The sequence below is a fragment of the Indicator indicator genome, chromosome 1, assembly GCF_027791375.1.
Source record: "Indicator indicator isolate 239-I01 chromosome 1, UM_Iind_1.1, whole genome shotgun sequence".
Taxonomy (NCBI): Eukaryota; Metazoa; Chordata; class Aves; order Piciformes; family Indicatoridae; genus Indicator; species Indicator indicator.
The window spans coordinates 97,699,545-97,723,893 of NC_072010.1; the positions used below are offsets into that span (position 1 = coordinate 97,699,545).

General features: G+C 40.5%; 1 protein-coding gene across 1 annotated transcript in view; it reads right to left on the reverse strand.

Moving 5' to 3' along the window:
* POU2F1 (POU class 2 homeobox 1) overlaps positions 1–24,349 on the reverse strand; it is a 60,348-nt gene that overhangs the window by 6,838 nt on the left and 29,161 nt on the right. The window contains exons 7-11 of the mRNA XM_054381370.1: positions 23,351–23,477; positions 14,173–14,267; positions 12,096–12,269; positions 6,889–7,030; positions 124–269 (exon numbers count right to left, since the gene is read on the reverse strand). Coding sequence (XP_054237345.1) covers positions 124–269; positions 6,889–7,030; positions 12,096–12,269; positions 14,173–14,267; positions 23,351–23,477 — 684 coding nt within the window. The remainder of the gene's footprint in view (positions 1–123; positions 270–6,888; positions 7,031–12,095; positions 12,270–14,172; positions 14,268–23,350; positions 23,478–24,349) is intronic.

Here is a 24,349-nt window from a genome sequence, read left to right on the forward strand (position 1 = left end):
CTTGGCACAGTCTTTGTATTCATCTGTTTAGTACAAACAATTTCTTAAATAGGACAGTAATGGATTGTTAAGCAAAGTTTCTTAATTTCTTTATAGGCTGAATAGAGCAACAAGATCACTGACCTCCAGGAAACTCTTCTCTAAGGCCACACGTATGTTGGTCTCTATGCTGGTGCGTTTCTTCCTCCTACGGTTCAAGCCTTCAATCCCCAGCCCTGGAGAATTCAGGGCACTTGGGCTGGAGAGAGTTGAATCAGATGAGAGGTTTTCTGAAAAATGAAAATAATACAAATCAGGAAATGTTATTTGAATGCAGTGCAGTCTAATGTAAATTTTCTTCACCTGTGCCAGGTATGTTAAAATTCACTCTGTTATCTACTCTGCACAGATAGAGGTTTCTGAAGATCACGTGTTCATCATTGTACTTGTAAATCACAACATATACTTGAAACTTCAAAACTACAGTAAGCCTAGAAGGTGCACTCCACTCCTATATGCTACCTTTCATGATTCCTATACAAAGTCTGCCTCCCCTATCTCATTCCACTCCATACATATTCACTGTAAGTCACAGTTTAATGACAGCTGATATCCATGAACCACAATTGTAAGTCACAGGCAATTATGAAAAAATCTGAGCGTCCTGAAATTTCTTTTACCTGCTCTGCAGTAAATTCATGGACAGCTCCACAGTGCCCAACCTTTTCTCTCTGGATATCTTATCACAGAATGTTAGGTGTTGGAAGGGATCTCAAAAGATCATCTAACCCAACCGCCCCACCAGAGCAGGATCACCTATACCAGATCACACAGGAACACATCCAGGCTGGTTTTGAATGTCTCCAGAGAGGGAAACACCACAACCCCCTGGGCAGCTTGTTCCAGTGTTCCATCACCCTTCACAGTGAAAAAAAAATTCTCCTCATGTTTACATGGAACTTCCTATGCCTCAACTTCCACCCACTGCCCCTTGTCCTGCCATTGGGCATCACCAAGAGCAGCCTGACTCCATCCTCTTGGCACTCACCCTTTACATATTTATTAATATTAATGAGGTCATCCCTTAGTCTCCTCTACTCCAAACTAAAGAGACCCAGCTCTCAGTCTCTCCTCATAAGAGAGGTGTTCCACTCCCTTAATAATTTTTATGGCTCTGCACTGGACTCTTTCAAGTAGCTCCCTGTCCTTCTTGAACTCAGGGGCCCAGAACTGGACGCAATATTTGAGATGTGGCCTCACCAGGGCAGAGTAGAGGGGGAAGAGAACCTCCCTTGACATACTAGCCACACCCGTTCTAATACACCCCAGAATTGCATTGGCCCTCTTGGCTACAAGAGCACATTGCTGGCTTATGGTCAACCTTCCATTCACTAGGACCCCCAGGTCCTTTTACCCTTCACTGCTGTCCAGCAGATCAGTCCCCAACCTATACTGATAGATGGGATTGTTCTTTCCAGGGTGCAAGACTCTACACTTGTCCTTGTTGAATTTCATTAAGTTCCTCCCTGTCCAGCTCTCCAGCCTAAGGCTCACTGAATGGCAGCACAACCTTCTAGTGTGTCAGCCACTCCACCCAGTTTTGTGTTCTCAGCAAACTTGCTGACAGTGCTCTCTGTTTCCTCATCCAGGTCACTGATGGAATATATTGAATAGCACTGGTCCCAGTACTGACACCCTGAGGGACCCCACCAGATACAGGCCTCTAACTAGACTCTGTCCCATCGACCACAACCCTCTTCTTTCCTTCAACCAGTTCACAATCCACCTCACTACCTGATCATCCAGATCACACTTCCTCAGTTTAGCTGCAAGGATGCTGTGGGAGATGGTGTCAAATGCTTTACTGAAATCAAGACAAACCACATCCACTGCTCTACCATCATCTATCCACCTGGTTACATCCTCATAAAAGGCTATTAGGTTGTTCAAACATGACTTCCCCTTGGTAAAGCCATGTTGACTGCTCCCACATCATTCAGCAGTGGGCCTACATTGCCTCTAGTGTTAGTTTTTCCTGCAGCAGTGTATCTGAAGAAACCCTTTCTGGTGTCCTTGACCTCCCTTGCAAGGTTGAATTCCAAGGAGGCCTTAGCTTTCCTAGTTGCCTCCCTACATCCTCTGACAACAGTTTCACACTCCTCCCAGGTAGCCAACCCCTCCCTTCCATGATCTGTAGACTCTCTTCCTTCCACCTGAGTTTGCTCAGCAGTTCCCTACCTAACCAGGCAGGTCTCCTGGCTCTCTTTCTCTTCTTGTTGGAATGCTCTGATCTTGAGTTTGGAAGAAGTGACCACAGAATCACAGAATCAACCAGGTTGGAAAAGACCTCAGGGATCATCAAGTCCAACCTATCACCTAACACCACCTCACAACTAAACCATGGCTCCAAGTGCCACATCCAATCTATTTTTGAACACCTCCAGGGAGTGACTCCACCACCTCCCCAGGCAGCCCATTCCAATGGCCAATGACTCTTTCTGTGAAGAATTTCTTCCTAACATCCAGCCTAAACCTCCCCTGGCACAGCTTGAGTCTGTGTCCTCTCATTCTATCACTGGTTGCCTGGGAGAAGAGACCAACCCCCACTGGGCTACAGCCTCCCTTCAGGTAGTTATAGACAGCAATAAGGTCTCCCCTGAGCCTCCTCCAGGCTACACAACCCCAGCTCCCTCAACTGCTCCTCACAGGGCTTGTGCTCCAGACCCCTCACCAGCTTTGTTGCCCTTCTCTGGACACGTTTGAGCAACTCAACATCTTTCCTGGATTGAGGGGCCCAGAACTGGACACAGTACTCAAGGTGTGGCCTAACCAGTGATGAGTACAGGGCAGAATGACTTCCCTGCTCCTGCTGGCCACACTATTCCTGATGCAGGTCAGGATGCCATTGGCTCTCTTGGCCACCTGGGCACACTGCTGGCTCATGTTCATCCAGCTGTCAATCAGTACCCCCAAGTCCCTTTCTGCCTGGCTGCTCTCCAGCCACTCTGTCCCCAGCCTGTAGCGCTGCCTGGGGTTGTTGTGGCCAAAGTGCAGAACCTGACACTTGGACTTGTTGAATGCCATCATGTTGGACTCTGCCCACCCATCCAGCCTGTCAAGGTCCCTTCCACAGAGCCCTCCTACCTTCTAACAGATAGACTCCTGCCCCCAGCTTGGTGTCATCTGCAAACTTGCTAATGGTGGACTCTATCTCCTTATCCAGATCATCAATAAAGATATTGAAGAGGATGGGGTCCAACACTGATCCCTGGGGGACACCACGAGTGACTGGATGTGGCACTGAGGTCAGGCTGTCAGGCCTGTAGTTTCCAGGATCCTCCATGTGGCCCTTCTTGTGCGTAGGCATCACATTGACCAGCTTCCAGTCATCTTGGACCTCTCCTGTGAGCCAGGACTGGTGGTAAATGATGGACAGCAGATTGGCAAGCTCATCTGCCAGTTCTCTCAGTACCCTAGGATGGATCCATTCCAGACCCATGGACTTGTAAGGACCCAGGTGGCTCAGCCGGCCTCCTCCTAGATTACAGGGGGATGGTACTGCTCCCTGACCCCATCTACCAGCTCAGAAGGCCCATTATCCTGAAGCCCTCCTGTCTTACTGTTGAAAACTGAGGCAAAGAAGGTATTTAGTACCTCTGCCATTTTCTCATCTGTAGTTACAATATTTCCTTCCATGTCCAATAAAGAGTGAATGAAGGTTCCTCTTGCCTCTCTTTTTACCATTAATATATTTATAAAAATCCTTTTTATTGTCTTTCACAGAAGTGGCAAGTTTTAAGTTCTAACTGGGCTTTTGCCTCTCTAATTTTTCTCCTACATGACCTAACAACATCCTTAAACTTATCCCAAGTTACCTCCCCCCCTTTCCAAAGGCAATATACCCTCTTTTTTTCACTTAATTCCTTCAAAAATGCTTGCCCATCCAGGCCAGTCGCCTCCCCCACCGGCTCATCTTTTGGCACATGGGCACAGCCTGTTCCTGTGCCTTCAAGAGTTCCTCTTTGAAGTAGGTCCAGCCATCCTGGACCTCTTTGTTCTTAAGGGCTGCTTCCCAAGGTACTCTCTGGGTTAGTTGCTTAAATAAGCTGAAGTCTGCCCTCTGGAAGTCCAAAGTAAGAGTTTTGTTGTGGTTCCTCCTTGTTTCCCTGCATATTGAAAACTCCACTATTTCATGACTGCTGCACTCTAGACAGCCTCCTACCATCACACCTCCCACCAGCCCTTCTCTATTTGAGAACAGCAGGTCAAGCAGGGCCTCACCCCTGGTAGGCTCACATAACAGCTGTGTCAAGAAGCTGTCCTCCATACACTCTAAGAAACCTTCTGGACTGCCTGCTCTCTGCTGTGTTAAGTTCCCAGTAGATACCTGGCAGGTTAAAGTCACCCACAGGAACAAGGGCTGGCGATCTTGAGACTACCTCCAGCTGTTTGTAGAATACTTCATCTACCTCTTCCATCCTGGTTGGGTGGTCTATAACAGACTCCAACCAAGATGTCAGTTTTGTTAGCCATCCCTCTGATCTTAACCCATCTTCCGTTCATCCTTAACCTCAAGCTCTGTGGTGTTGAGAGATTCCCTATTATGCAGGGCCACCCCTCCTCCTCTTCTCCCTCACCTGTCTCGCTTAAAGAGCTTATAACCATCCAGTGCAGTTCTCCAGTCCTGTGAGTCATCCCACCACGTTTCTGCAATGGCGACTACACTATTGTTTTCCTGGTGTACCAAGGCCTCCAGTTCCTCTTGTTTGTTACCCATACTGCATGCATTGGTGTACATGCACTTCAGCCGGGCTGCTGATTTCACCACTGACTCTAGTTTACCACCCTGTCTCTTCTCTGGAGAGTCTGGTTTCATCACCTTCCCCCTTCAAACCTAGTTTAAAGCCTTATCAATAAGCCCTGCCAACTCATGGGCCAGAACCTTTTGCCCTTGAATATTAACCAACTATCACGGGCCCCTTTGCCTTCTAGTACCCTGTCCCACGAGGTTTCCCCTAGCAATTGCCTGAAAAGGCCAAAGTTGGCCCTGATGAAGTCCAAGGTGGAGATCCTGCTTGATATTCTGTTCCTACCACACAAGATCCTGAACTCCACCATCTCATGATCATTACAGACAAGGCAGCCCTCAACCTTCACCGCTTCAACCAGATCCTCCTTGTTAGTGAGTATGAGGTCCAGCAGCACTAGATGGATCATCCATCATTTGCATCAGGAAGTTATCAATGCACTAGAGGAACCTTCTGGACTGTGGATGGCTGGCTGAGTAGGCCTTCCAGCAAGTATCTGGGTAGTATCTGATTATCTTAGCAGATACTCAGTGTTGTGCAGTTCTACCAAAGGGCCTACACAGCTAGCACCTCCCCCTCCTTCACTTGACTAGGTCTCTAGCTGTCAAGCCCTAATCCAGTCTTTTTTGGTTCCAGAACAGTGAAGAGAGAATACACTGGACTCCACTTGGTAGCAGTGCAAAATAACCATCAAGCAGGTTCCAGCAAGGAATTTAAACAAAATGGTAAACTATGGCTGGAAGTCCCTCACTGCAGTGGAGTCTGTGGCTAAGAAGAAGCTGTCAAAGTTTACAATGTCTAAGATCATTCTAGTACACTCAAATGGGCAAGTACATTCAGTTCACTACTTTCTACATTATTTTTTGTTCTGTAATGGTAACCATAAATATGCTGAAACCCCTCTCCATTCTGAAAACCCTACACAATGAGCTGAGTTATGTAATATTACATTCTCCAACGCTCCAATATAATGTAATTGAAAGGATCACAGGTATGATTCTCCTGCCTGCTTTTACTTAAAAGCAGCCTTTCAAGTAATTTGAATCTTTTTCCAAAGGTTTTCATGAAAACTGAATCAAAGCCAAAGAAAATGGTTCTCAATTTACAGGCTGTGAAGGCCGCTGACACTGTTTACCATCCTTAACTTTACAGACCCAAGCATTTCTCCAGCCTAGCGCAAAAAGCAAACTTTGACACTCGTTGAAGCACTAGTGTCACCCATTGCTGCTGGAAGGTCTAGGGTCCATTTGACTGTGGACTAGAGTACTCAGTTTGAAGACCTTTATGTTTTCTATCACAGATCTAAATTACCTGAAGATAACATCCCTGTCAGCACAACAACAGAATGACAATTCCTTGTTTCAGTGCAGGACAAATTTTCAATTCTGCATCCAATTAATTTCAAGATTTCAGAGAATACTGTTGGTGAGACCTTTATGTTGGCACACACCATCCCTGCCATCTGTTTAGCACATCCATGAGTTTTGTACTACGTACAGTTGTATGCTTAGAAGAAAAAACTGGCTGACAGCACTTTCTATCCTAAGGCCTAGCACCAACATCCAAGCTCCTTTTGCTGGTGAAAAACAAAAAACCAACCAACCAACCCAAACCAAAACAAACACTACCAACACAGCCATCACAAATTACATCCTAGGAAAAAGTAATTCTGGAAGGAAAAAGCACAACCTAATCCACTTTTCTATGGGGAGAAAGAGAGTGTTTATATGGACCTTTGGAGAGAAGTGAAAACAATGCACACAGGGTTGTGGGAGGAAGTGAATGCAACGAGCTCTGTCTACTGAAACAACAAACCATGCAACTCTATGACACATCTGAAAAAGAAAGCTAGAAAGGATTAGAAGTTATATGCATTAACATACATGAAGAAGGAAAACCATGACACATTATTCCTCACTCTAAGCAATTATTCAGCTGGCTGCAGAACGTATGGACCCTTTTCCTACACACTTATCTGTTGCATGGACAAAGCCTAGAGGCTTCATAAAACCATAAGGGCACAAACGAAGCAGTTTTACAGGGTTCTTCAAAATCCTACTGATTTTGGTAGGCTGGTGAAGAAATACACAGACTCATTCACCTGCATCATTGAGCCACTTTTCCAGAAGTGGCTTTAACTTGCACATGTTCTTAAAGCTGAGGTTCAAGGCTTCAAAGCGAGAGATGGTAGTTTGGCTGAAGTCATTTCCATAGAGTTTGCCCATAGCGAGCCCAACATCACCCTGGACAAAGAAAGAGAAAAAAGGAATTCACTAACATAGGCACTTCCAAAGCAAGGAATCCTGTTACATTCTTGTATTCTCTTAGTGACTCCACTGCTTCATGGGATTTCAGTCTCACAGAAACTTGCTTAGCGCTACCAGGATTGAGGCTAATGGAAATAATCATAAAGAAATGTCAAACTTCATTCAGTTTAACCATGTCACTCTTTCAAGGAAATCCCTGATGTTTTCTCATCTTAGCATTATCACTGAGCAGAACATTCCACTGAACATTAGCTTGTATTTTTTTCTCAGTTCTTTAAAATAAGTAAAGGCCAAACTCTTTTTAGGAGCATATTTAAGTATATGCATATTTCACACCAAAGAAGAAAAGTTCAAGTAAGCAGAAAAGCAATGAATTCATGTTCTTAAATTAGTAGGAAATACTCTTTAAAAGATGTCTGCAAACATATATCATGTTTAAATTGATGCAAAAATATTGTCATCTGAACTTCTATTATCTTCTGAGGTTCAAACCAAACTTCTCCCCACAGATAAATGTTTCAGAGCAGACATGAAGTTGAACCACTTCAAATAATGACTAACTGTAGTTTTTACTACCATTACCCATCTGCTAAAAATGTATTCATGAGATTTGCGGACTGATCTTCATCTATTTACATCTGTCATTGCTTTTCAAAACTCAGTTTTAGTTAGCTTTCAGATATTCTGCTTATTCTAATATATATATATATATATATATATATACACACACATATACTTTTACACAGTTCACACGTAGAAATTCCATTCTTTTTTGTGGCCATTAAAACACCATAATGTTTTCTTGTTTTGTTTTAAGGCTGGAAGGTACTGCCCTTTGAAAAAATTTAATTATTTTTAAAGTATGCTCTTTGGTCTAAAGTAGATAATTTAGTTTTACTTTTTAACACAACCCTCCCACCAAAGGTCTAGAAGAAGAGACTGAAAAACTTGAGCATAGTTAGTGGAGTTTAATTGCAAGAGGGTTAGATGGATAGTGCATAAAACTTGATTTCTTTCATTTTAAGGTCAGACCCACAACCACATCTTGATGCAAGCATACTAAACATACTAAAAGCATGCACAGTGGCCATATACAAGCGAGGAAGAAAAAAACCTTTGGTAAGCTAAGTAAATCATGCAGGTTGCATAAAAAAAGCAATTTCTTTCCTAGAAAAAGATGAGAACAATTGGTTTGTATGCCCTTCAATCAGAGGAGATGTGGGAACTCACATTTATATGCCAGATTTCACATTTATACTTCTACACATATGATAGGATACCATGTATTTTAAAAGTGCCAAATCATTCCAAGAGAAGTAACATGGATACTCTACAGGGTTTATGTGAACTGTTCTAGAGATAAGTTGATTTATATCTTGGCAGAAAAGAGCCATGAAATTTGCTCCAGTCCCTCAACTAAATTAATTCTGGAATCTACGCTGTTCACAGGATCACAGGATGTTAGGGGTTGGAAGTTTGAGTCCAATCCCCTGCCAGAGCAGGTCCGTATCATCTAGTGCAGATCACACAGGAATGCATCCAGACAGGTCTCGAAAGTTTCCAGAGAAGGAGATTCCAACAACCTCTCTGGGGAGGCTGTTCCAGTGCTCTGTGACCCTTACAGTAAAGAAGTTCCTTCTCACATTGAGGTGGAACTTCCTGTGCTGTAGTTCACATCCATTGCCCCTTGTCCTACCGCAGGGTGCAACTGAGAAGAAGCTGTCCCTTCCTTCCTCATACTCAACCCTCATATATTTATATACATTTATTAGATCCCCTCTCAGTCTTCTCTTCCGCAGACTAAAAAGCCTCAAGTCTCTCAGCCTTTCCTCATAAGGCACATGCTCCAGTCCCTTAATCATCTTTGTGGCCCTCTGATGGACTCTCTCAAGTAGATTCCTGTCCCTCTTGAACTGGGAAGCCCAGAACTAGACGGAATATTCCAGGTGGGGCCTCACTAGGGCAGTGTAGAGGGGGAGGAGAACCTCCCTTGATCTGCTGGACACACTCTTCTTAATGCACCCCAGGATCCCATTGGCCTTCTTGGCCACAATGGCACATTGCTGTCCCATGGATAACTTGTTGTCCACCAGGACTCCCAGGTCCTTCTCCATGGGGCTGCTCTCTAGCATATCACCTCCTAACCTGTACTGGTGCAGTTTATTATTCCTTCCCAGGTGCAGGACTCTGCACTTATCCTTGTTGCACCTCATTAGGTTCCTCTCTGCCCAGCTCTCCAGTCTGTCTGGGTCTCACTGAATGGCTGCACAGCCTTCAGGTGTATCAGCCAAGCCTCCCAGCTTGGTATCGTCAGCAAACTTGCTGAGCAGACACTCTGTCTGCCTGTCCCATCATCAATGTCATTGATAAAGATGTTGAACAGGACTGGACCCAGCACTGATCCCTGAGGGACTCCACTAGCTACAGCTCTCCAGCTGGAGTCTGCACCGCTGATCACCACTCTTTGCACTCTACTGCATAACTAGTTCTTAATCCATCTGTTGTTCTATCCCACACCTCCTGAGCTTGCTCACAAGGATGTTAGGGGAGACATTGCCAAGAGCCTTGCTAAGGGTCAAGGCAGACTACAATCACTGGCCTCCCTGCATCTATCCATTCAGTTACGACTCACAGAACGCTATCAGATTTGTCAAGCATGATTTCCCCTTGATAAATCCATGCCAACTACACCTGGGAACCACCTTCTCTTCCGAGTGCCTAGAGGTGATCTCCAGAATGAGTTGCTCCATGGTTTTTCCAGGGATGGAGGTGAGGCTGACTGGCCTACAGTTTCCTGTTCTTACTAACATTTTCAGTCCAATTTAAAATGAATAGTTAACCATTTCTTTGTCAATAGTTTTCAGTGTCAAAAGGTGGCAGCATTTCAGCTGCAGGCAAAGGAATATATATAATATTATATAATAATATATAATATAGGGATGAAAATTTTATATATTGGGGTATGGGCTACTGAAAGGATGGATGGAAAAGGATAAAGGCACTTTTTATACATCTACTCTGCTCTGTACGTAGAATGAAGCTCTGGTACTAAACTGAAACTGATTATAAGGTACATCACTGTTGTGTGTACTAGTCTGTTAAGAAGAGATAATGCCTTTTACAGAGTAAAAATAACATTGTCAAAAACATTCATTCTCATAGCTTGAACTTGTATGGAGCAATTAGTTAAACACTGCAATAATGCAAAGGTGCAATGTATATGTCCATTGTGTCTCTGTATGTCAAACATGGAGACATTTTTAAGAAAAAAATTAAATGAAAGTATATAAATCCATCATCCACTTTTCAGAGTGGGGGAAGAGACAAAGCATCTGAAATTCAAAACCTGTTACATTGTTCACAAGCTGGAATGCAGTGAGTGATTAGTTTGCCATGCAAACTAAATCTTACAATTATTTTTTGAAAGGCAGGGGTGGTGTGAATCTGAGAAAGCTTACAGTACCACTGGAAATATTTGTTTTTCTCTGAGAGGTAATCTATTTATCTAACTACAGGAAAACAAAGTAATAGGGTCTCTAATTATCATCCAATTATGTAGAAGTTACCAGAACTGCTTATACACATACAAACTACATCAAAGTAGGACAGCAATGATTAAATACAATTTTACCACCTTTGTCTCAAGATTCCTTTGTTTAAGCTCAAATGCAAATGCTCAACTCTAAGCCTGAGCAGACGTGTCCATTTTTCCTCACCATGAATATTCAAAACTGGTTCAGCAAATAAGGGTTAACTCATAACTTAAAAAATCTAGTTGAACCTTTTTAATCATCTCACAGCAGGGCAGACTAACTGTTATAGACTAAAGAACTACATGAACCTCCTCTGCCAGGCTGTAGGGAAGCTATTGTATTCTATTCTATTCTATTCTGTTCTGCTCTATTCAAGCTTTTGTGTGTGTCCATCACTCGTATTTCTGTGCCTCCCTCTAGTGGAAAGAAGGAAGGAAAGGAGGCACACATGGAAGTAAAATGCACTTCGTTATATTAAGAACATTCTGTTCTTGAGTTATAATTAACATGTTCCCAGAACTTTCACAACAACCTTGATTTTTCAAACATTTAGGACTTTGCTGGAAAAATAAATCTGACTTTAGCACATACTTTCAGCTAGAGTAGATGTACTTATTCCAGGAGGAAACAGGGGACAAATGTTATGTTGGATTGACTGCTCTGACCTTGTTTTTTGTATGCTACTTCTCCCAGCAAAAACATGTCTATGGTTACCACAGACTTCTGCCAAAAGTAACTGTACCTAGAGAGATACGCTAATTTTGCAGGAAAAAAAAAAATGTGTTATTAATAATGTCTCTTGGATCCAAGCAGCATTTCCCTTCAACAGAAAAAAATGAACATACAAATGCACTTTGTATTTTTGATTCCATTCCTTATTCAACCATTTTCACTAAGTTCAACATTACTTTTCTTCTGCAATATGTGCATTTCTGAGCTTTTAAGGAAACCAAAACAAACCACAATTCCAGTTCACTTATCTAAGGAGAAAACTTCAAATGTTACATTCTTTTCAGGTTTTGTTTAGGAGCCTTAATACAAGTATTAAATATAGAAATCATTGATGTTTAATAGGAAAATATACTTGAGAGAGAAAATCCCTTTAACATCCAAAGGAGCTCCACAGTTGTGCTATACTTTTTAAACACACAGAGCAGCTAATTGTGCTCTATGATTTTTTGGAACTTTGTACTTCTGAAGGCAGCTTTAAAGTGCTTTGTCCCATTCATTTTACACCCTATAGAATGAATAGTGCACATGCAATGACATCTGGAGCTGGCAAATGCACATACCTGCTGGGAAAATGGCTATGCTTTAAAACCAACAGGGAACTAAGGAGGATGTATGACTTTTTCTATTATTTCTTAGAAATCCCCTACATAAAGGCCAGAGCATAACCCTTATTTAAGAAGATTCTTCCAGGAAAGGTGGAATTGCAGTCTCCCTCCAGACTTGAAAGATGAGACCTCAGATTCCACACTGGTAGGCACTAAGGTACACAGTCTCACCTGAGTGAATCCAAGTTTGATCCGTCTTTGTTTGAAAGTCTTGGCAAACTGCTCAAGCTCCTCAAGGTCACTGGGCTCCTCCAAGCTGGGAGTGTCGATTCGCTTTGGTGTTGACTGGCTCTGTGGAAGTGGCTGAATGGGGGTTGCTGCTATTGTGCGTGTTGGGGTTGCTGGCTATTAAGACAGAGAGCAAGGAATAGATGGAAACCGGATTCAAAAGAATAATCAGCGAAAATTAAATTCAAAAAACGTATGTGAGGTTTCTGTGGGAAAGATCAACGAATCTGACATTTCCAGCAATCTGAAAGTTCCTCCAATTTATTTACATTCCTCTCAAGAACAAGTAATCACAATTCAGAAAACTACATTAGTATGACAGCCTTTTAAAGGCTCTGTCAGAACCAATTAAAGAAAAGTAAGAGGTGTTCAATGCAGCAGATAACCAAAAGCTTTTACTTGCTTCAGAAGCTTCTCAAAGAAAGACTGAACATTCTTACTTGATGTAGTTCTAGCATTTACAGACAGCTTGGCATTCATCCCCTTTTAATAATTTTTAAATTGAGTTTATTGCTTGTGTGAGGTAGAAGATTGTCATCAGCCCAAAAGATTCAAGTCTTCTATTTAATCTTGGCACATACAGGTGCAGCAAACATGGCAAGCTAGCTCTAACATTGTCCCTTGTGACTGAGGTCAGGATCTCTTAACTCCATTACTTGAGAAATAATCATAGAATCAGTCAGGGTTGGAAGGGACCACAAGGATCATCTAGTTCCAACCCCCCTTGGGACTGTGAAGGACACCTCACACTAGATCAGGCTGGCCAGAGCTTCATCCAGCCTGGCCTTAAACACCTCCAAGGATGGGGTCTCAACCACCTCCCTGGACAACCCATTCCAGGGTCTTACCACTCTCATGGTGAAGAACTTCTTCCTCATGTCCAGCCTGAATCTCCCCACTTCCAGCTTTATTCCATTCCCCCTAGTCCTATTACTATCTGATATCCTAAAAAGTCCCTCCCCAGCTTTCTTGCAGGCCCCCTTCAGATACTGGAAGGCCACAATAAGGTCACCTCCGAGCCTTCTTTTTAATGTGATAATATATGATCTTTCTAGGATTGCAGATGTATGTGCCACTATAAAGGGTTTTAATATTTTTTAATTTACATTAAACATAGCGGGTAATTACTGCAATACATCTTTACTGACTTCAGCACCTTTATATAATTTATTTTCTTTTTGTAGTATAAACTTTAGTAGGGAGTCATACTGCTTGCTCAGGTATGAACTACAGAGATGAGACAAATACACTTTTTGACATGGTGCATTAAAAATGCTATAGGTGATATAATAGAAAATACAGCCTTCTACAACTCGATAAGACTCAAACCATCTTATTATAGACTAAAAAGTTCTTATATGTAGCCAAGTTGGTAAGAAGATACTGTATGTTACATGGTATTTGAGAAACAGCTTGCAGTCCTGTAACTGAACTGCAGAGCAAAACCCAGAGTAAAGCAAAACTAAATTTGCAGGCATATGCAACCTTAAAATTGCTTATGTTAGTCTGAAAGCTTAATTCTAGAACTTTAGAACTTTAATACTTTAAGATACATCTATCAGAATATTTTAATGTATTTCTAACATTCTCTTCACTTTCACAGAAGGCAACTGGCAATGACTTATCAACAATAGGAAAACAACTAGGCTACAATAATGATAGATCACCACTGCAACCTTTAGAAAAAAAGATACTTGACAACAATCCTCCTTTTCAGCTTCCTAGGTAGCCCACACCTTGCTTCTCTCATTTTCACAAATTAGTAGGTTGTCCAAGAAGGCCTTAGAAGAAATCAAATTATGCTTTAGTGCCCTTGAACTCAAGATATTTAGAATTCAGAATGTTAAAGGCATGAAAAGAGGCACGTTAGGGCAGAAACTACAAAACTGAAGTTACTGATACTGAATCTATCTACAAAGAGAAGCTCACAATTACAGCTAGAGTATCTACTCCGGAAACTAGCACAAAGTTAGTTTGAATCCTTCTAAAGAAAGTCATGAACTGTTGAAATAAGCCTTACCTGCGAGGCAAGGGTGATGCTTGGCTGAGACTGCAGGAGGTTGGCTTGGCTTTGCTGAGGTAGTTGCGTTAAGAGATTCTGCGCTTGCAGGAGACCTGGGAGAGAGAAAAGGGTGGGTTTGGTTTGTCATTTTAAAAAGGCTAAAACATAAAATGACATGAAACAAGGTTCTTGCCAGCCAAACAATAAAAGCTACAAAAATATTGAGATGCTAGCCTTCATTTCATTTCATACATTCATGCTTTGGGATTTTCAGTTCAAAATCCCCTTGTATTTTCCCAAAGTACAGGTGGTGACAGAAGGGTAAAAGAAAAGTCTGTATTAGTCCCCTCTGTAGAAAGTTTGTAATGATCAAAGTTATCCCAGTTCTGTGTGCAGGAATCATTTATTCTCCCTTTCAGTTTGCAGATTTTGGGTATACATCTTCCTGCAAGGAACTAATGACCAAGAATTAGGGAACCATAAAAATAACCAACTGAATACTCATCAGACCAAATCCAACACCTGAATACTAATAAAGTCTATGTATTTGACTCCTTGATCACCTTTGTTCCTCTCCATATCACCTCATTCCAGGTGCCTAACAAGAAGGCAACTTTCTCTGTCAAACTTAGGCAGACCATGTAAGAAGACAAAATAAGCCTGCATAACATCCTTCTGGTTGAAATAAAGAAGGAATGTTCTCAAAAAGATTAGGTAAGGTACTGACCATTGCTTAAGTTGTACAAATAGAATAAACATTACACTAAATGTATGAAATGTCTTGATACTATGGAAAGATCACAACATTAAAGAACAGCTGGGACTGATGCAACCAATATACACAATATGCTGTCATTCTTTAAGTAAATCCTTTTACAGCCCACTACTAGTTGTATGCTTTATTAAACGTATTAGGAAATTGAGATATAGCTTTACAGCTACATATTTTAACTAGAAACTATCTGATTTTATTTAGACTTTTTTTTTCTCCTAATACTGAAGTTTATATATTTTAAAGGAGTAAGAATCTTGACAAAGATATACCTACAGTTAGTCAACTCCCTCAATTTTATTGTGGAAAATATTTCTATTATTCTTGGGTAACTCCTAGTTATGACTATCAACTTTTCCTATAATAATTTAAGAACCTAATAAACCTACTTAATAGGCATCTCCGATAATTAAGTTTCCAAAACCAGGGAGGAACAATGGCCCAACAGATGAACACTATGGTCACTTGGAGGACAAAACACCAAGTACCACTTAAATTCTGTAATTTGAGTTTGACATGGTCTGTTCCGGCTCATCAGCTGACCAATAAATCACAGCACATGACTGACAGCCAGTTACCTTTTAGCAGAATACAGGTCAGGGACACAAAAATTTTGCACTTCATAAATACCAAGTAAGAAATTGGATGTTCTATGCAAGATTAAGGAGATATGAAAAGGCAGATTACTTGGTTTAGCAGGGATAGAGTTAATTTTCTACATAGTAAATGGTGTGGGGCTGTGATTTGGATTTGTGTTGGAATAAGTGTTGGTAATTCAGGGATGTTTTATTTACTGCTGAGCAGTGGTAACAGAGTCACCCCAGTGAGTACGCTGGAGGTGCACAGGGGGGACAACTGACTCCAGGGATATTCCATACAATATACTCAGCATATAAAACAGAGGAAAGGAGGAGGAGAGAGGTGAGGGCAAATGCACATGCTACAGCATTTTGTCTTCCTAAGTCACGGTTGTGCATGATGGAGCCCTGCTTTCCTGGAAATGGCTGAACACCTGCCTGCTGGTGGAAAGTAGTGAATTAATTCCTTGTTTTACTTTGCATGCATGTGTGGCTTTTGCTTTGCCTACTAAACTGTCTTTATCTCAACACGTGTTTTCCCATGTTTACTCCTCCAATTCTCTCCCCCATCCCACCTGGGGGAGAGAGGGAGCAAGCGAGCAATCGTGTGGTGCTTGGTTACCAGCTGGGGTTAAATCACATCAAATGAGAAGGATGGAGAAAATGTATCCTCTATGAGGGATACACAACTACAGAACTGTCTTCTGACAGGATATTACAGTTATTTTGTTTTTTTTTTTCCCCTCCACAGTGTGTTCAATATGTAGTTTAAATAGAACATGTTGCTATGAAAATGCCCAAGACTTACAGAATATAACCAGCTGCTTACACAACATAATAGCACAGCACAAACAACTATGTAAATTTGCCTTGCACCACATAATCAACATGTTCCAGCTGTGTTTTTGAAAAGCCACAGCAAGGGAGCTGATCAGCTTAAGGAACTTCCAAGACAACTACCTACTACTATTACACAGTGCTTTATGCAATCCAAACATTTGGTTCATTTGGAAGATGATTTCAGCTGCCCAGATGTAAATATTAATTAGTGAACAGTCATCTCTAAGTGAAGAGGCCTTGCCCTTCATTTAGTGACAGTGAATTTTACCTGACAACTTAAAAGAGAAAGGAGGAAGCTGTTAAACTGCCATTATCGAGTAGCAGACTAACAATGTAATAAAAAATTGGCAGCTGAGTGACCATACTAGTCCACTGGTAACACCATCCAATCATAAGTTACTGACTCATCTTTTGACTAATCAGAGTAATTAGGACCATCCTTTTGTCCTAAAAACACCCCAAAGAACGCTTTTCTGGCAGTAATGCTTTCACTGAAGAGCACAAGATCACTGCACTCTCCCTCATTTTATTCTCACTTATCTATTCTGAAATAATTATCATTGAAGGACAGTATAAAATAGTCTGAATATGCTTAATCAGCTTGGTTTTTAATTATCTTCTTTGAGAAATACTGATACAACGCATCTCAGGCAGAAACTGGAGTAAGAATGAGCTAATTGAACCTGCAAAGGACTGAAGTAGTGATCATTGGTGATGGGGAAAGCAGCTGAACTATTTTGGCAATTTAATGGCTTTTCAGACAGTTGCCATGCACACACTTTGGGGGTCTTGTTGGCTTCCACAGGAGGACAGCTACAGCTCTGTTCTTTTCAGACATGACTTACACTAGTCTAAATAAGCTTCACTTTTGTGGGTTGGTTTGTTGTTTTTTATTTTCTTTGGTGGTTGGTTTTCTGAGAAGAAATTGCTGGTTCCTACTTCAGGTGACTTAACTTACAGGGCACATTGCACAGCTTTCCAAATACAGGGTAAGTCCAAAACCTTTAGTCAACAGCTGAGATATTGGTACTTCGAACTTTGCTGTTTCTTTATGGACTCATACTGGCATCAACATAGTTTAACATCTTTATGGGTTAATTGCCTAGCTTACTGTGGGACAGAAATGCAGACTGATAGAGTAGCTTTGAGACCAAGGTCATTCACAACCAGCAGGAGTTTGTGTTAAATGAAGACCTGTGAAGCTGACCTGCCAACAGCTGAAGGAGGGAGACAAGACAGCAGCCCTCTTTTGGCTAAAACTGATGAAGCAAGGCTAAAGTAACAAAAACACCAAACTTCAAGGCAGATTTTGAAGGTCAGAGTGCCCACACAAAAACCTTGGCCTATTTTACTGCAATTTAAAAAAAGTTAATACTCGTCAGCACACTACTGAACCAAACTGTGTACATGCTAAATATATGCTATGTTACTCACTTCCCAAATCATGATAAATGTCACCCAGAAGGCAGTTACAGCCAGGGGTTAGGGTATAAAACACACAAGAGGAACATCTCTTAGCATGAAGGAGCATAGCACCAGGGCCAGTAGCAAGAGGTGGTGGTGCAGAAGGAGCAGTTGGGAAGGAAAGACTGAGGGACTGTCAATGGGCTGCACTCCTTTTCCTCCATCCAAGACTGGGAGAATTGCACCTTCAGTACACAACTTTTACTGCATTTTTATTATATAATGAAGCTACTGCAAAGGTTTGTGTCTCTGACTGTATCAGATGTTACCCAGGCTTTACTACCCTGAGATCATCTTGCAGTGAGTGTATTTATCACCAGCAATCCTGAATCTGTTGGAGCTGGTGCTTTAATAAATTAATTAGTTTTAACTTTCTGAACCTGTGTCAGTGCAAGTTCTAATTGGGCACTGGAAAAAGAGGAGAACGTTCATTTTGCCAAATAGATCCAGTAAGAGTCCTGGGGCTCCGAGACAGGCAGACATTAGGATCTTATCTTTGGCTACAACAATCTTTATTACCAATAAGGCTGATATATTCTCAGCACTTCTGGGGACAGTGTCAAATGCAGGTCAACAGACCAGAGATATGGTTTAGTGTTGACCCTTCAGTACTAGGTCAAAGGTTGGACTGGATGATCTTCCAGGTCTCTTTCAACCAGGTATGTTCTGTGAGCTTGCACAATCTACATCCTTAGAGATGTTCAAATTCAACTGGCCAAGCCACTGAGCAGTCTGCTGTAACTGGATGTATTTTGAGCAATACTACATGATCTCTAGAGATCCCTTCCAACCCACAAGATGTTTTTGTATCTACAAGAAATATTGTACTTGTATACCTAACTTAATAGGGGTAGTATTTCTAACCCTCTTTGGGGTCTGGGACCCCAGTGGTGTTACTGCATTAAAGACATACAAATCAGCTACACAACAATCCATAAGAATGACTGCATAGAGGTATGATAAAAGTCTGATACTTGATAGGTATTTGATTTATTTTTTTAATAGTTAAAGTAAATGCATCTACCATTATCCAGGACTTTTCCTGTAATGCCTATGAATAGCATGAATAATGGTCAAAGCCAAAAAAATCTCTTCGTGTCAGTCAACAGTCCCCAAGGACGGATCTAGGGTTCTGTTTTTACTGTCCAAATTTAAACAAAAGCTAAAACAAACATTCAAGTGCAGATTTTTTCTGTATAATTTTAAAAGATTTGGCCCAGAAGCATAACACATAATCCATCCCTAACTGATCTCCCAAAAGAGTGAATTTTTCAAAGAGCTTGACTGCTTTTTCTCTGTCAAAGCTGTTCATCTTCTCACACACATATCCTGGAAGTTAGTTTGCAGCCATTACAGTGTCATAATTTGATCAACTGGGAACAACTGAAAGAGAAGAAGGAAGGTATCACATCACACATTATATATAGTGTCATTTGATAATGTCGTTGATGGCTGTTGGTGCAACACAACTTATGGGCACTCTGGTGTACTTCATTTTATCAAGTCCAGATCTTCTGAAATGGCGACTTATAGTTGGAATTGGAATCCAACACAGAAGAAAAAGTAGTAACTTATATGGTCCTACAGACCTGTTCCACTGGGACCTTAAGCTGCTGCACCTTGTGCAGTATTCATGGACCCTTTAAGATCAGTTGAAAAACATAATGCAAACGTGCAGTTGGTGAACTGCAGTTTTGAAGTGCACTAAGTAATCCATGCAAAGGTGCTACCACACTACTTCAATTTAAGTGAACATCTTTACCCATTGATGCCATTTGGATGGCTAGAAGCAAAGGCTATACTTCAGAGACGACAGTAAATAATAAGCATTTAATTCCTATCTTGGTCATGAGTATTTGCAACACAGGGAAAAGAGTCACCATTTGAATCACTTCTTCCAAGCTCTCCCCTCTTATCTGGGGAATGAGTTTGAGTCAGCTACATTTCACCCAACTGCTGTGTCAGTAAATATGCTGTCCTTCATTGTCTCTTGACAATGAAGAGCTGGGTTTCCTCATCATAGCGAGGGTTCAAAGCACTTTCACCTGGTTCCCACAGCATATTACCATCAAAGTGAGGAGGAGTCCTGTAAGGGCCACACAGGTACACAATCTCAGATGAGGTATTTGTCCATTACAAATTCAATGCATCTGAGGCAACTTCAGGCATCTCATCTATCCTCACACTGGGTAAGGGAGGTGCATTCTGGTTCAGCACAGGCCAGCACGGTAGGTACCAACACATTCAATATCCGCTATCCTGTTTTAAAAGCGTGTTTGGTTTGGGTTGTTTTGCTTTGTTTTGTTCTTTTTTTAATGATACAAGTGAAGTCTCAAAGTCTGTAGGACAAGTATGTGTGAAGAGAAAGGACTAGATTTGACCTGCTATCATCATCCCGTGTTAAATTTTTACAATAAACAAGTGAACTAATAAACAAAGTCTTTAATAAGAAACAGTAATAATTTCAGAACAGGTAGGTCTAGTTTTGATGTTGGAAGCTAATTATTAGCTTCTCCTCCACAATTTTTCTTTCTGGATACTTTATTTGTAAGTACTACTTCTAAACCTCCCTGCCAAAAAGATGCAGTGTTTTCTCATACCCTAGCTTCTGTTTGCTAGATTAATTTAAAGGAAATATAGCACCATTTCCCCTCTCCATTCACATTTTTATCAATATGATTTTTCCTGGCAATACCTCATGAGCAGAAAGGCAAACTGTCATCTGATGAGGGCAATATTTTTAAGCAGCAGCTATAATTGTAGTAAAGGATGTTGAATTGATTATTCTAGAGACAGATCTACTAGATACAACAGGTATTAAAAAACTGTACAAGGTACTACTTTCCTGCTGTGACTTTAACAATAATATGGGGATAACAATTGCTCCAAATAAGAAATTGTTTCAAATTTCTATTTCCATTCAATCTTCTGCATATCTGCTGAGGCTTGAAAAAATTCCTTCAGTTATGATGGTACCTATTACAAGTCATGAAAACAGGAACTTCGCAATGTGTTTCACATAAGCCACTGAATAAACAGAAATCATGTGGAAAAGGAAGATGACTATGTTAGACATATGGCAGTAGATTTATGGGGAGAATTTCACATCTGCTGCTGTGATCTATGAGTGAGGAAGAAAGACAGAAGAATAATATCCTGATTCTTGGTATTTTAGGTACTGAATTTTCTAAAGTTTTCAGTTGTATCAACCGCTTCCAAGAATCTAAGTATGACTGCTGATAAGCGCATTACTCTGCATACCATCGCCTCTTCAAGTAAAGTTTTTCTCCACAAAATGTTTATGTATGCAACGATTGTGTTGTTCACTTACGTCCCTCAAAACTGTTCTCTTGTATTAAAAACGTTTCTCATTTACATGACTACATGCCGTATGTAGTCTGTAAAGCAATACATGTCTTCCAGAATACATGATCTATAAATCTGAATTTTGATTTTAGTTATTAAATGCATACCTATACATAAAGCTGCAAACAGTACCAATGAGGTATCCAAAAAAAAAAAAGAAAAGAAAAATCTGAATGTTGCTGGTTTTAAAAAAAGCTCTATGCTTCAGAACATTTATTATTTTATGAAGTTGACTAATGGAGCTATAGGACAAGAACAACATGGGGAAAAAGTCAGCTGCAGCAGCAAATAACAAAATAAAAATACACACTTTCTCAATCTTTCTCATAAATAACAACATACTGTTTGAGATCTTCTAACAATAACCATGAAATACTGCAAAAAGCCAAACCAAAAAATGAGATAAGGGGTATTATGGCATACAAGTTGCTTTATCATTGGGTGCTTGTGAAGAAAATTAGATCCATTCAAGCATTTCAGTTTGGAAGGTTGTCACACACTAATGGCTTATGGTCAGAACACAGAATATAAATCTTCCTACATTTTTGTGCTATTCAGTTGTCCAGGCTGCACATTACCAGTAAAACATGGTGTTTCTACACACACTGCGTCACTGATGAGAGCAATATGCAGGTCTTAAATCGCAGCAAAGAAATAATTTTCAGAGAAGGCCCTTGACAAAGGTACCATGAAAACCTCTTCTGGTAGTTATTCTACTTCAAAAGATTTTAAACAACCAAAAAGCCTTCCTTACTTTCTATAAAGCAAACAATTAATTTTGAATGATGACTATAATTTGCTTGTTAGTTTCTTTTTCGTGAAGCATCTTCAGAAATTTTAGAAAAAACAGTAGAAGTCAGCTGAAAAAATGAAGGCAGATATTAATACAAGTGAGTTTTTCAAAACAATACTTTGTGCTTGCTGTTTCCTTAGAAGAAATTATATTAATAAAAAAGGCCTCCTATTTTAAAGAACCTTTGAACAAATTTTGGTGAAGTTTGATTTCTTATAAAAGAATGTTAAGCTTACAAGTTCTGCTTCGTTTTAAGAAACAAGTGCATCACTAATGCCTCCATGAACAGCCTTTTAACTGCTTTATACCCATGCTGGTATAAAAGCTCTCCTAAATCAAGTGTTGTTAAAGGAAAATTAATTTTGGTTAACCTTTTATTCAAATGTGAGACCATTCATACAGTGAGAGCACTTTGGCATAAAGAAAACCAGTTCTATCCAAGTCATAGTATACAAAAAGGAATGATGCATGAAATTGAAGGGAACAGAAGAAAAGGAGGTACACAGAGCTACTTTATAGAACAGCCAGGCTCTGGAGGACTCTTCAAGCACAACAGAATTTGCCTTCTGAGCAAGAATCTTTGGATTTCCAGGCTTGAACAACTGAGTTCATGTAGAAAAGCAAGGAAAAGGACCATTGGACTGTATCAGCATAAGAGGCCATGGCTAAATGCAGTTTTCTGTGAGTATCAACAATAAGGACAGTGATGTATTGCAACTTGATTGCATTAGTTTTTAGAGCAAAGTTCCTCTACAACATCTTAAGTGGTCTGGCATGCTACCACCTGCCACTGCCTTTGTTTGCCTTTAGCATGTAAGCTGTACCCAGTGTACAGCCAAAATACTATATCCAAAAGTTGTTATACAAAAGCAAGAATTCTAGGTTTTTCCCCAAGATGTAATTATTATTTCAGTTTATGACAACATTCCCTGTACCCTCTTTAGACTTAAGGATTTTTTTAGTCTCCCACAAAGAGTATTGATTTTACAATCTTTTTCCAGTCTTAGAATTCTGTAGCCCTTTTAGCACTGACCTAATACTGATAAGATGTATCCCCTCTTCCAGGCCTCTACATCCTGTCTTTGAGTTTGAGAGAGCTGTATTCTCCAAATTCTCCCATTAGGCTTACTTCTTGAGAGCCTGACCCAGAAAATTCAGGCCTTGATGCCAACAGAAGTTCCCGTGACGTGATCTCTAGATCAGTCCTCTTGAGTAGTGAGCTATACAAACTTTGAAAAGGCTGAGGTTTAACACTCAGAAAGGGACAACCTTTTAGAGTCTTCTAACTGCAGTACTGTTATGTCTCCTAACTTCAACAGCTAATGAAGGTGTACAAACCACCTTAGTTTCATCTTCTCTAAACAGCTGCCAAGAAGCACTTACCCTGCTGCCCCTGCGGTGTTTGTGAGATGATGAACTGTGCTGGCTGCAAGTTGGTTGTTGGATGCACCAACACAAACTGTTGCAGGTTGAGATTCTGCTGCTGAAGCTGCTGCAAGTGCTGCAAATCCTTAAGGAAACAGGGAAGGGGAAAAAAAAAAAAACACACCAAAAAAAATAGAGGGGGAATAAAAAAAACCAAACCAACACAACCCAAACATCACGAACCAAACAAAAAACAAAGGAAAAAGAAAAAGAAAGAGCTGTGTGTTAGACATTTAAGTCAGCTGTGACTCTCAATGTACCTACATTTTCTATCAATCAGTCACCTTCCAACATTTAGGGACAAAAGTGGATGTTCAACAGCAATCCTGCTACTGAAAAATCCTTTAGCCTGGCAATTTCAATTTCACTGTCCTTCACAAAACCAAACAAAAACTGTTTACCAAATAACCCATAAAAATATTTCTGTTCCTGCTTTAAAACAAACAAACAAACCCCCCCCCAATCTCTCTCCCCACTAAATGCAGTTTTCAAATACTTCAGACTTATCAGAACCTGGAATTCTCAGACTTATTTCTTGAGCATGTAACTCCACTAAAAAATTCATTGTTGACAAATCAAGCTTATTTGCTGGGAACTATTTTTGTTTATAACATTGTAATCAGCAATAAGAAAGTAAGAAAAAGACATATTCCTAGTATGTACTCTGGTTGTGCAGGTCAAATCTCAGCAAGCAGTTTGCTCAAATATTAAATAAATATATTTGATTAGTACTGAAGCAAAATACAATAAGCTTAATAAACATGGCTATAATTAAAGGTTAAAAGGAATAACCCAAAACACTACACTATTGTAGATCCCTTCTTTTATGTATTTAAATCATACTGAACTATTAATTTTCTATAATTAACTGAATGATCTCAACGTAAATGCTAAGCTCTGAGAAACTGAATCATCAAGAAAAATCACAGAATCATAGAATTGTTAAGAGTTGGAAGG